Source organism: Alligator sinensis, unplaced genomic scaffold (assembly GCF_000455745.1).
Source record: "Alligator sinensis unplaced genomic scaffold, ASM45574v1 scaffold50_1, whole genome shotgun sequence".
NCBI classification, from domain to species: Eukaryota; Metazoa; Chordata; order Crocodylia; family Alligatoridae; genus Alligator; species Alligator sinensis.
The window spans coordinates 1854438-1868709 of record NW_005842059.1 but is presented as its reverse complement, the minus strand read 5'-3'; the positions used below and the strand labels follow the sequence as shown (position 1 = coordinate 1868709).

At 45.0% G+C, this 14272-nt stretch overlaps 1 protein-coding gene across 1 annotated transcript; it reads right to left on the bottom strand.

Annotated features, from left to right (window-relative positions):
- Positions 1–7511: 7511 nt before the first annotated feature.
- Positions 7512–13874, bottom strand: TMX1 (thioredoxin related transmembrane protein 1). Its single transcript, XM_006023086.3, has 8 exons — positions 13666–13874; positions 13027–13142; positions 11761–11806; positions 9616–9744; positions 8585–8630; positions 8390–8491; positions 8212–8281; positions 7512–7708 (listed from the first exon to the last, which is right to left on the bottom strand). The coding sequence occupies exons 1-8, from the start codon at positions 13857–13859 to the stop codon at positions 7530–7532; spliced, it is 882 nt and encodes a 293-aa protein (XP_006023148.2). The 5' UTR covers positions 13860–13874; the 3' UTR covers positions 7512–7529.
- Between the last annotated feature and the right edge of the window lie 398 nt (positions 13875–14272).

Sequence of the window (14272 nt, the reverse complement as noted above, 5' to 3'; positions counted from 1 at the left end):
AGGGCTCCGACATCTTTAGAGGAGCTGCTTCAGTAAGTAAAGGCTACAGTAAAGGGGGGCAGGGGGTGGGACCCTTAAAGCAGTGTCTAATGCAGTGAAAATTGGGAGGTGCATATTCTAAAAATGAAGTCAGACCAACATTTCTGAATTAAGCCATCAGTAGCCTTTTTGAGCAGATAAAAGGCCACCGAGCGCTGCAAAGCACCTACTGGTATATTCAATTGCACCTCTACTACTAAATTCAAACCAATTTTAAAATCTGTTGAAATCCTACTAGAGCCCAAGGGCAGCAACAAGGACCTGGTTCAGATACTTGCCTAAACCAGTGATGCTCACCTTTTGGCCCAGTGAGAGTCAGATGAGCAGCAGGGGACCAGCTTGCTCGCCCAGATTGGGCTGTGAATCGCCCCTGCCCAGGCCCCGCATGCCCAGATTGGGCCCTGGTGCCACCCCCGTCCACCAGGATTGTGCCCCATGCTGTGCTAGATGTCCAGTCGATCATGGAAGGCTCTTCTCCAGCCCGCAAGACTCCCCACAGGTCTGGAAATTTTGCAGTAGGGGAGCAGCAATTAATTAATCGATTAGTGCTGCTACCACTCCCCCACTATCAAATTTTTGGACCTGTGAAGAGCCCCACAGGTCAGATGCTGCTGCTTCAGGGGTTGGATGTGGCCTACAGACCAGGGATGCTCAACCCCTGGTCTAAACTTTGTAAGCAGAAGACAGCTAATAACGGGTTACATGTTAGTGTCCAAACTTTGATTTTAAATATTTAAATCTGGGGAAAATGCTATTAGTCAAAAAAAGAAAATGCTGGTTTATTTTTTAAGATGAGGTTCTTTGAGTGAATCTGATATCTTTTATTAGACCAACTTAAATAGCTGGAAAAATAATTGGCTTCTTTTTGATTCACCTGGAAAAAAGAAAAGGTTCTCTCTCATGTTATTAAAACACTTTATAGTAAAATGTTTAAAAAAGAAGAGTCTGTCTTAAAAAGAAAAGAATTCTGCTTCCAAAGGCATCAAGCACAAAATGGGGGTTGCTGATGGCTTGATACCCTTTGAAATCCCCTGCCTCTCTCCTGCTTCCAGCTAAACCTGTTCAAATTGGCAAATAGGTTTCCTCCTTCAAACTCCTAGGTTTAACTCCAAGGGTTTATTTTTGGCTTTTTAGCAAATGTACTATTTGAGGGGGGGCAGGAAATCACTCTATTCTACTTAGAAGAACAGTCCCAAGCAAGTTTGAATTTTAGGGCATGTTACCCAGATGACTAACAGTGATATTGTTCGCTTTCAGAACATATGATCAATTTAAGCAGAAACCAAGAGAACTACTTACGTTACAGGACAGCCAAGTTCTCTTGGTGCTGAAAACATGACAAGAAGCATTGCTAGTGTGACCACAGACTTAGATAACTGAAGTGATAATCCTATTAACTAAGGATTTTGCTAATCACAACTACCATAGGTGGGATCCAGAAGCGAGCATTTTCCTGGCCATACTATGAGAATAAGCCATTTCCTCTTTCTTGGTGACCTGGAATTGCATGAAGGCTGTTACTAGAATTTAAATAAATCATCATTAAAAAAAAAAAAATTAATCCCATCATAGCCCTAAAGGAAATGCAAAGGTAGCATACCCTTTATTTCAGTAGGATATATGTGAAAAACTAGTCGGCAAAAGATAAAGAAAAAACCAACCCTATAGCAGCATGACTACAGAGAAACTGCATTATCACTTGAGGACTTCCACAAACCAGAGCTTGACTAGAAGTTGCTGGTCAAAAAAAATCTCAATCCCTGGTTGTCCGTGTTTCTTATTAGTCAGCTCCATTTGCTTTCTGAAAGGGAAGCCTCAAGTGACTAAAAGATCCTAGGGGAAAGGTTTGGCATACATTATGGACAGCAGGGTTGAAGGAACTTACAAATTTGGATGAATATTTGGATATGAAATAAAAAGCGGTTGAAGCCAGAGACTGATGGCTCAAGCTTCGAGCTCTCAACTCCAAGCCTGTATTTTTCTATAGACGATTCAATTATTCCTACGCGATCATCATAATCTGTACCCCTGTGGGGATGTAGCTTCTAGAGGTGCACCAACATCTATGTCCATATCACACTGGCACCGATAAAAGGAAAATTGACGTTATTGGCAATCAAATTTTTTGGCCAGCGTAGCTGATCACATCACTGATAAATGCTGCGTGCATACGAGCAGCCACAGCATGCATGCAGCCTGGAGTGCGGCCTGGCAGCTTGGAGAGCAGTATCCAGCTGGTAAGTCTGCAGGGGGAAGGGGCATGGGGAGCACACTGAGGCACCCACAGTGAGGGAGGGAGCGGGGCTGGGACAGGCACTGTGCAACCAGGGAGGGGCACGGCGGAGCCAGAGGCAGCTCGTCCAGGGAGCACGGGGAGGCACACCCCCCAGTGCAGCATTGTCCCAGCCCCCACAACCAGGAAGAGGCCAGTGCAGACCTTGGCCCCAAGCCTGCAGTCCACCTTCACCCCACATACACATATGGGGGGCACATGCCCCCCATGTCTCCCCCAGAGGTGTGCACACAGCTGGGAGTTGCCCCCCCCGGATGAGCCGCCAGCAGCTCCATCTTACAACCTGCCTTGAAACACCTGCCCCTAACTCCCTCCCTTGCCATGGGGGCCTTGATGTCATCCCCCCTGGCCAGACCTACCAAGGAAGCTGCTCTCCATGCTGCCAGGCTGCATATTGGCTCAGTATCAGCCATCAGATCAGTATCAGTAGATACAGCCAGTTAATAACTGGCCATTGGTATAAGCCAAAAAAAAAATCTTTATCAGTGCACCCCTAGCTTCCCCATTTAGCTACATGAACCGCCCAACTCTCACACAGTAACCCGATCATGTTACTATGAGACACTCAAGCTAATCTAGCTTGCGGAGGGGTGGGGGGGGGGCAAAAAAAAAAAAAAAAAACAAACAAAAGAACAAACTCACACAAGAAACTCAAAGCAGTTTTAATTAAAAAGTTATTAGATTTTTCTTTTCTTCAGAAGCAGACAGACTCAGACAACTGCTTTGATAAGTGAATGGTTACAGCACAAAATATTTTTTGCTGGAATAGTTGCACAGTCCTGTTCTGCCATTTGACAATAAAAGGGGACCTCCAGAAGTTCACTGAGAATGACTACCAGCTTTAATTTAGTCTGTGTTTACCCCGAGAATCAGTGACACACACAACTTTAGAAGAGTAGGTTACAGCTAGTGTTATTCTATCACGCTGACTGTGCATACCTGTTTTAATTCCAGATGCAATGAAGATGAGACTCGGCCTTTTGGAAAACTGATATTCAAGCATTATGAACACAAATATACATACGTGACAGATGCTTACTACATACTCACATTGGCTACATTGCAGCCCTGGGCTGACCAGCCTAGGTAAACATTTCTGGAGTACAGAAACATATAGAGGAAATGAATGAACTTAGAAATATTCACAGGCCAGACCGTACCATTATATAAAAAACATGACAATACGATTTAGAAATAGTCATAGAAGTACATCCAGTTACCCTATAGGCGATCTAAATAGTAATGAATAAATTACAATAGCCACAGGTAGAGTTCTGTAACCCAAAGGCAGAATTCAAGCAACTCAGAGTCACTAAGAGTTAATAATAACTTCAGTTAGTCCCAATCATCTGCCTATAAATCCTGGATGTATTAAGGACAAGCAAGCATTCAAAAGGACAAGTCTTAACCCTCTAGCACAGGGGTGTCCAACCTTTTTGAATGTGGGGCCGGATCATGAACCTTTTATCACCCAGTAGGCCAGTGAGCCATATTCAAAGAACTCACAGAAAGCAGTATCACATCCCCCCCCCCCCCTGAAACACCCCCCCCCCCCCCCCCCCCCCCAAAAACGAAAGTACAGTGTTTACTTTTGTTTCCTGTCACAGCACCTTGGGCCTCAGAAAACTGCTTGGAGGGCCGCATGGCAGCCCACGGGCCATATGTTGGACAAGCCTGCTCTAGCATGTCTTTTACTAAACTACCAATTCAACTTTTTTTTTAAATACACAAACAGCTTGGAAAAAAGTTATGCAGGGACTGTTTTACATTGCATAAGTTATCAAAATCTGCTTCTTTGTAAGCAACAGCTACACCTAAACAGAGACAAGTTCTTGCTCAAACAGTGCATGACATGTCAAGTTTGGAACCAGCATTTTTCTATGGTAAGAACATGCAGCATTTTTCTATACACCTTTGCCTTCTCTCAAGCCCTCTCCAAAACAGAATACAGGTTTCATTGTTAAATTAAGTGTACCACTTAGCCAATGCAGTGTTGTTTCTTCCAGGTGCGTCAAGAAGTTATTGCTTTATTCTACTGGTAACAAACTGTGAACTGAATTCTACAGAATTTAAGGCAATCCCCTGTAACACCTTAAGTGTGTTGTATGATGCATATGTTCACGTGCACATCAAAAGATTTAACTTGAAACAAAGTGTGGGAACACTTGATTAAAAGAACGCCGACAGAATGAGTGGTTTACAGAGCAGCACCTTACTTGGAAAGCTACAAAAGTTCGGACACAGGCTGGATATTTATTTTCCTGGGATATGCCAGACCCAGAGCACTGAAGCTTAGCAAGAAGAGAAAAAGGAAAGGGCCCATTTTATTAGCTGACCATCCAAGAACCATCTCGGACTATTTGCTGGACAGCAGAAAATATCTGGTATCCCTTGCTTTTTCATTCACAGTATGCTAGCTGAATCAAGGTTAAACCCAGAGACACATTGTTAATAAAAAAAAAAAAAAATGTTTAAAGACAGGTCTCAGACAAAAAACTCTTAGCACCCTAATCAAACTCTAGATACATTAAAATTCAATGGCAATGTGTTAATGCTCAGATTGTTTTCATGCAACACCCTACAGTAACTCATTGACACATTTTTCTGTTGGTCTAATAAAAGTCACTACACTAGTAATATATTGCTGGACCATTTCTGGCTTTAGAGTGACATTCTATAATGGGAGGGGGAAAAAGCTGGTGGGATTAAACATGTCGGGAATTCCACAGTAGCTGTCTCTCAGTGACTTGAGATGAAAATATTGTTTGCACTGAAACAAAAGATGCATCTGTCAGCCTTATGATTCCACTGAGGTGACTGTCACAAGTGTAATGCATATACTGGAATTTGTAACTACTAGTCATTTGCTAATTTTTTATGATGTTTTTGGAAAAAAATAAATTACTATACAGAGTGCTTGGCAATAAACAAGTTCAGCATTCACACATGTTAATATAATACTTATACATATAAAGAGGATAAAGATCTTTAAAACGAGGAAAGGATCAGGAATCTAAATTTAGGGCATACCACTTAAAACAGTGCTGTTGGAAAGTTGGCAGCATTTCTTTAAGCTCAAACTAGGCACATTTTAACTATACCCCCACTTCAGATCTGGTTGAGGAAAAACTTTACAGACGTGACAGGACTGACACTTCAGGAAAGCTTTTTGCAAACTAAGCCAGTTTGAGCCCGAGTCACAGAGAGACAGAAAATTGCATGAGGTTAATTGAAGCCATTTTCAGAGCAGAAGAATTACACTTTATTTAGACAAGCAGTTCAGCCACCCAAGAGTCTCCTATAAACATGCTAAAAAGCAATGCTATTAGTAAGAGATCTCATTGTATTAGGAAGGATCTTGTATTAACTATAAAATGCATTTAAAGAATTTCACTTTGCAGGCTAGCAAGAATTACTGCAGCAAGCAAATGCCACCATCTCTTAACTTTAGCTGTTGGTTTTAAACAAAAAGTAGGCAAGACGCATCAATACCACTGGATAACTCTGGACCAAGATCCAAAATAAACTTATTCATAAATCAAGCTTTAGACTCAATTCTATGCTGTCTACTATCTGTAATAAAGGTTAGGATTCCAAGAAACATCACAAGAAGTGTCTCTGAAGAAATGTGTCCTTTATAGTAACATAAAGTAATCAGATACTTTACTGGACTTGAGCACAAGGAGTGAAGTGTGCCTACGTCCTTAGAGAAGACCAATCAATTCCATAAAAATGTTTAAGTAATCCTTGTTTAGCTACTCAGGAAAGCTTTCCCTTTTCAGATTTAGGAAGGGGATTGAATTGACTGGACTCTAACACAGAGGAAGCAAAATACACCAGCATTGTTCTCAGGGCCCAGGAAACGAAGAGAACAAAAGGACTACTTGTATCTGAAAGAGTTATAGGGTCTTATGTAGTTGAGTCAGGATTGGCCTGAGTGACTTCTGCAGAATGAACAACAGGCAAAGAAATGCTTTGAGCACACTCTGGAAATGTGTTGACTCTGCCAAGAATCACCATCTTAGAAGCAGCTCCTCCACACTGCATACGCAAGCGGAGTGTGCTATTTATGCCTGAATGAGGAAAGTTGGGCATCATGCTTTCTTCACCAGGAAACGCCTACTAATACAGTTCAGTTACCTAAGATACACTGAAAAGCAAAAAAGTTCATTTTAAACTTAGAGCAGAAAATACCTTTTCCCCTCAGAAGATCAAGAGGAGAAATGTTACCTGGAATTGCATCCTAGACAACATGGTCAGGAACCACGCTCCCCACCCCCTTCCGAACCTCCACATTCATTCCCAGCACCACAGAAAAAAAAGAGAGGGGCTTCCTAAGAATGAGAGATTTCACTCTTCTGCTCCTTCGGCTTCAAACCCCTTCCCTGAAGGTCAACAGAATTGTAAATTTTGGAATGCAAGATGCCTTTTCTGGGCCACAGAGGGAGACTGGTTCAGGAAAAAAAAAAAAAAAAAGGAATATACATATATGAACAGAACAGGAGACAAACAAAAGTGGCTTACAAAAGCTTTTTCCCTTTTAATGTAACAAGACACTTCTGCATCAGGCTTAAGCATGGCTGCCGTTAGTAAACCATTAGCCTTTTCTAAGACTACAGTAAGTTCCATATTGCCTCAACTCCTTTTCACCATAAATCTGTATTATTTGGAGTAAAGAAGCTTTTACCAGCATTCACCATCACAGCTAACAGAACAATCAGAATAATGAAAAAACAAACACCCCCCCCCCAAATAAAAAAAAACCCTGGCAAAGGTCCCAAAATGTAAGGATTTTTCTCCAGCTTCTCTTTAGTGTGATACTGGACCCATCTACACTGAGAAGTCCTTCCAGAGGCTCTAGCAAGCAAAACTAGTTAGTACGTGCTTCTTGCCATGTTCCCCCATACTGTGAATAAACTGGTTTTGCATTTTGTGCAACTGACCCATAGAAGAAGTCATTCAAAAAGCCAGAAAAAAAACTATTCCTTGGCACAACTCTGCAGACATAGTAGTAAGTTCAGCCACTTGCGATAGCTAGCTTTAGTTTCAAATACCTGATGCCAGTGATATTTTTAAGAAGGTACCTGTTTCTGAATTAGTGATAAGAGTCACAGCTCTCTTCAAGCAGAAGGCTCTGGTACATTCAACTCCTTTTGCTTTTTATGACTGACAAAATAAATTCCATAAGTAAATGCAACTAAGATTTATCTGTTGTGGCGGCAGGGTTTACAGGGCGCTGTCTTACAGCATGTGTTGAACAGTCTCTGTCTACCAACTCTTTATTCTCTGCTTCATCATCTGAAAGGTCTTCTTCATCTGCTTCTTGCTCCTCATCCAGTTTTTTCAAGAACCGGGATGATTCCGATGTTAATTTTTCTTAAAGAAAAAACAGAAAAGTACTCTCAGCACCTCAGAAGTTGCTCACTTGAGCAAAGACCTATTTTAATAAAACTCCTGAGCAGTTTAAACCAGTGATCCTTGACCAGGGTGCCATGGGACTCATAAAAGAAAGGAAACATGGGGATTATCTAGTGTGGAGAAGAGAAAGCCGAGAGGGACTTTATTAACAGTCTTCAAATATCTGAAAGGTTGTTAAGAGTATGTTCAAGCATTTAAGTGTTGGAAAAACTACGTCCACCCAATCAGTAACAGTCTGGCTCTTCTAACCCTTGCTGTTACTCTACCATAGAACTTAAGACACCAGGCAACCAGAATTTTTTAAAAGTTGCAAAAATCAGTGAATATAGTTCTGACATTTTTGCTAAGTGTTGTGTTCTGCAACCTGACTTCATGTTAGGTATCCATTTTATCACACAAAGATGTATAGAATGGTTCATTTAAAACAAAATTAAGTGTTTTAGAAACAATGTCACACTTACTTGAATAAGGATATTGCTGTGGTCTGTGCCTTTTGGAGGGACAGAGACAGTCTGCTAAAAATACCATGATCTGAAAACAGAACACACATTTATTTGATTCTGAGAGGCCAAACAACATTTGGTTTAAGGCAATATAAAAATAGCTGCTCTGTAGTAACTTTCAAAGTATTTTACTTACAAGTCCTAGTATCAGTCCTGAAAACAGAGTTGCCAATGCAAAAATGGCATATGATCCCCAAACTGGTATGCCAATGTCCTCTGTTAAGTAACTGTGGCAACGCTAAAATAAAAGAAACATGCATCATTTCAAGAACAGTAGAAGCCCAAATTTGTCGATACAGTTATTCAGAAATATTCAAGTTTGAGCACATACCCTGATCCACATTGATAACTGAAACAAAGCAGACATACTGCTCATCCTGAAATAGAAAACAGGAGAGTAAGCGAAGACAGCCATATTTACAGAAAAGAAACATATGAGTACAGAACTACAACTCTGTGGTGATTCAGACCAGAACTAAATAACCTTGTTGGTTTTACCATCACCCCAGAAGGTTGATTTTTCCCTCCCAACCATTTTTCTTCTATCCTCCTGCACTGTATTTTACTCTGAAATATTCTTCCCTCTTAGAAGATAGAGAATTCTGGTATCCGAGCAGATTTCTTTGGGAAGTTTTTGCATGAGGCCAATAACAGATTCTCACATCACTTTAAACCTGCACCTGCTGAGACTGCTTTTCTTCAAGTACCAGCCTCTGAAGCAGCAGCTAGAGTTGTTCTCAAGTAACTAATGCAAGACAAAAGAAGTGCTGATAGGACATCAAGATTGCAGTTATAGTAAAATTTAGGGTATGAAAAATCTATAGTCCCTACAGCAATGTTAGTATAGTTATACTAGAGAAAACATTTGGTACACTAACAGGGCTGCTATCACTACTGCCTGAAGTTTAAGTCTTGTGTCGTGACCCCTCACTGTTACTGTGCATTCTTAACACTACGTTACTTTTCACATTCAGTCCCAATCTGTTTTAAAGAAAACACAAGACATGAAAAGGTAAGCCATCTTGATCAGCGATGAGATGAAATGTGCACTTATGGAAACACTGTGCATGTCTCTTTCCTAAGGCACAATATTCAAAACTTTTACTGTTTCCTTACCATAGTCATTTTTCAAGTAATGGAATACCAATACCATTAGCATATCTTGTTTGCTGCTGTGGACCAACATCAACTGATCTAAGTGCCAAGTTTCAAGTTTAGATGTTTTGAATTCTCAGCAATAATGTTTTTTCTTTTAGAAATCTGAGAACTTTGCAAAGCAATATTTAAGTTTTCCGTGGTGTATGAAAAAGCCAGAGGCTCTAGACCAGGATGTCTCAAGGCAAATTAGATATCAATACTTACATCAACGAGGAAGGACCAAACCAGGAAGAAACTGGTTCAATAGATTTCCATTCTTTATCACTGATGAAATTTATGAAGTCATTTTTAGTCCTTGGGCCCTGATACCTCCTAAACTCTCCATCTTTACAGCTGCTCAAAGGAAAAAGAGGTGAGTCAAGATTACAAAGGAGCACAATGGCATGCAACATTTAACAGCACTTTCCCTCCCCTATTCCATAATCATTCTTTTATGTTGCTTTAAAGTCAAATTTCTTAGAAAAACTGAAAACCACCACCACCAAAGATCTTATACTACAATAGCTTCATACTGTGCTTCTATAGACAGCATCTTAGTGCACTTGCAGAAGTGGCACTTAGATGAGGTAACAGGTGAGTCTGAGAAACAGAAGCATCCATTGAACAATGGATCAAATAAGGGCTACAGGCAAAATACAGTCACTGCATAATATTCTAAGTAGGGCTGTGCGAAGCTTTGGTAGCTGATTCAATTTGGAGGAGATTTGGCCCGATTCGGGGACTGAATCTCCGAATCGAATCGGGAGACCAGGTAATGCTCCAAATCGATTAGAAGCATCCAAATCAGTTTGGAAAAGCTTCGGCCAATTCAGCCATAGACTAAACAGGCAGCTGACAGTTGCCTCCAGCTGGTAAGTCTATTGGGGTTAGGGAAGAGAAGGGACATGGGAGAGGGAGGGATTGGGGCTGGGGTTGGGACAAGCTGCCCACCTGAGGCAGGGGGCCACGTTACTTGGGGCGGGGGAGCACACAGGATGCAGGGGCAGCGGTGCTGAAAGCAGGGGCTCCACCCTGCTGCTGCTTGCCCAGCTAGGGGGGGCGGGGGGAAGGATGCAGGCGCAGCTTGCTCCAGGAGGAAGGGGGCAAGTGGCAGCAGGGCAGAGCCTCTGCGGCTCCCCCTGCCAGGGCAGAGGCAGGGACAGCCTGAGGAGCTGCGGGAGAAGCCCCCATGCCTGGCCCCAGCCTCCAGCACTTAAAAAAAAGAGCCCCGAACTTACCGGCTCTTGCAGCAGCGATTGGGGGTTCATGGCAGAGCCCCCCTGCATAGCACAGGGCAGTGGGGATCACACCCCCCCAGTGGCTGCCACATGGTGCATGTGCAGCGTGGCTCACCAGGGCACCACGTGCTCTCTGGGAGCTGGGGTGGTTCCAGCAGTTATAGCTGGAGCCTGGTAGCGCTCAGCCCCAGGGCACCTGCTGCACAGGTGCCAAGCGAGGAGTGGGGTGGGTGTTCCCCGCTGCCCTGTGCTGCAGAGGGACTCAGCCATGAGTGCCCAGAGGTCTGAGTCACAACTCCTGCAGCTGGGGCCGGGCAGGGGGGCCATCAGGGGTGGGCAATCGGAGAGCGAGGGCTGCGCAGGGGGGCTCTACCAGGAGGCCCCACAGCCCCCACTACAGCCGGTGAGTGTGGGGTTTGTTTCCCCCACCCCGCCCCAAGTGCCAGGAGGCTGGTGCTGACTGGGGTATGGGGCCAGGCAGGGCAGCCGTGGGGGCTTCTCCTGCAGCTCCCCCCATCCAGGGAGAGGCAGGCACAGCCAGAGAAGCCATGGTAGAACCTGTAGCCGCCCAGCTGTGCTTGCCTCTCCCCGGTGGATCCGAATCACCAAATCTCTCCAAATCAGCACCAAATCAGCTTCAGAATCGATTCAGGACAGTGATCCAAATCTCCGAATCAAATCAGTGTCCTCCAAATCAGCTGAATCCAAACTGAATACTTCCCTCTTCGCACAGCCTAATTCTAAGACCCAAGCTATGCAGAAAGATGGACAAGAGCAGGGGTTGGCAACATTTTTGGGCACGTAAGATGTTGGTGTGCCGAGGCAGACAGGGGGGCTCCTGAAGGGCCCAATCCTCATTAGGACAGCACAGCCCCGGCCTCTTCCCCAAGGCATGCGTGTCAAACAAAATGCCTTCATGGGCCACATGCATGCCGGGTGTTGCCTAGCCTTGAGGCTACCAATTCCCTCTAGCTTTAAAAAAAAAAAAAAGCAGCATTAATCTTACAAAGATATTGAACATCCTCTTCCATCCTGAACACCAGACCACACCAACAAAACTAAAGATGTAGAAACATTTTTCCCAAGAAAAATCCATTTTGCTCTGTTGTTATAAAAAAACTGTGACACTTACTGGTAGATGGTTGGCAATGCTGTTATGATAAACCGCCCACTTAGACCTGGAAGAGAGAAAAGTAATTCTTTTAAAGGGTTAGAGCACATTGATCCACAGAGATAAGAAACAGAATTACCATACCATGGATCTTGACTGAAAAATGCAAAACAGCAGTTCACAAGCATAACTGCTATTGAGATCAAACGCAGACTGGCACATACACTTTGAAACACTGAACACTGTCTAATGGACATAACCCAGGACAGGGAAGCCTCTGGCAGACATTCATTTAAAGGCGTGACCTCTGATCCCAATTATTGCAGTTCTTGATGTGCGCACAGCAGGATACACGATTGTTGGGACTGGTAATCACAACCGAATCATACAACTGCTAGCACACAGAGCCTGCCACCGGGGACAGATCTCTAACCCCATTTCTGACAGAGTGTGTGGAGCCTGGGGTCACCATTATATGCGAAACATCTTTGTAGCCGGTTCGCCCTGCCGTAAGTTGGGGTGATCGTAGAGCATGTGAACATATTAATCATGCACAAGTGCAAAAGGACCCCACCCTGGTTGAGACATCCAGACACTACTGTAATACAAACAGGAAAATATTTTCAAAAGCAACACAGGGATTTAACAGCAGTGTACCTTCAAATAAAATATTCCTGAAAATCCCCCACACTAGCAGAGCTAATAAATAGTAACATTCCCAGCACCCTTACAAAAATTACATTTGAATCATTTCTATCGTCTTTCTTTTTTATCGATAGCCAAAGATCCTGGTTTTCTGAATTAAAAAAAAAAATCCCCAATTTTTGGTTTGTAAGAAGTAACTCCAAACCCATATTGTTCTGCGATTAAAATGAAATGCCACTAATATATAGATCTATATCTATAGATACAGTAAAAGCCCTATTTTCTGGCTTGAGTGGGGAACGGGGGAAGTGCTAGTAATCTAAAAATGCTGGTTGCCCGAGGTGCAGGCGTTTCTGGCTGGACACGGGGAGGGGGCGGGTGCAGAGAGAGGTGGGTGGCAGAGGCTTTTATTTATATAGATAGGTAGATAGAATAAGGGAGAAGAGGGAGGGGTTTCATTTTGATCGATCACATGAAAATGTGGATTCTGGATTACTTTTTTAAAATCCAGGATCCCTGTTGATAACAAACTTATTCAGAAACTGGCTTAGAGCATCACCGGAAAGGAAACAAGGAAAACGAGCGCCTGGAGGCTCTTAGTTTACTGTATTCTTTGCGTACAACACATCATTACAGGATTACCTGGCTCTTCCGTCACATCCACCTTCGCGATGTTAATCTCCAGATCTTCCCCCCATTCTGCAAACTTCTCCCACTCCGGCTGCAGGCTCTGGCAGGCAGGACACCACGGCGCGTAACTGGAAAACAGCGCCCGTTTCAAGGAGGGGGAAAAGCCCGCGTGCCACAGTCCAGGGAGGGATTAGCACGATTTAACACCGCTCCTTGCTGCAGGGTTACCCTCCAGCCGTGACCTTTCCCCAGCGTGTGACAAACGAACGATCTGATCGGGGATCACAAGCGCTGTCCCGGCCCCACCGTAAGCCTTCCCAGAGCCCCAAATCCACTCCTCGCATGAGCTGGAAAGAGGAGTTGCAAGCCCAAGGTACCGGGGGGCGGGGGGCGAAGCGTGAGGAAAGGGAAAGGAAACGGAGGAGCCCCAGGAGGTGATGGGTAGGGGGAGAGGGAGCGGGCGTGAGAAAGCGATGGCTGCTCCTCGGGGGTGGGGGGTGACAACACTGCCTGCGGGGCTGGAGGTTAGGAACCAGGCCCAGGCAGGACCCCCAACCCCGACAGGGAGACCTGGTGGGGGGAGGAGCGCCTTGAGAGGAGGGGGTGGGGCGCCCGGGGGGACACTATAAGGGGGGAGAGCCGCGCACTCACAACTCGATCATCCACTCGCCCTGCAGCAAGTCCCGCCAGGTGCCGTCCGTCAGGGTCTTCACTTGGCTCCGCTTCCCCAGCGCCCCCGGCAGCACCAGCAGGAGCAACCCCGCCACGGGCAGCAGCCCGGCGGCCGCCATCTTGTCCCGCCACCGGCCGCGCACTTCCGCGTTCGGGCTGGCCGCCGCGCTCATCGCGCATGCGCTGCACCGCCCCTCCGCATTCCACCGGCGGAACCGGAAGCCGCGAAACCTGCCTGCGCCTGCACCTAAGGAAGGAGCCCGGCCTAGATCGCGCTGCGCATGCGCGGGGGTGGGCTCACAGCCCTCGTGGGTCCGGCCTGAGTGACAGGCGGCCGGGGGTGGGCTCAGCGTGCTGCGCAGCCAATGGGGCGTCGAGTTGTAGGGCGCGCTTGTGGCTGTGGTGGCTGTCCCCTCAGCGCTGCCATAATAATTCCCCATGTCCTTTCTCTTTGCCACTAGGTGTGTTGCAAGCCTCTCGTCGTGTCCCCCCTGAAGTGTCTTTTTTCTAATAGGCCTCTTCCGTCGCTCCTCACACGGCAGCCCCTTCATACCATTGAGTCTCCGTGTTGAGTCCTCTCCAGCGT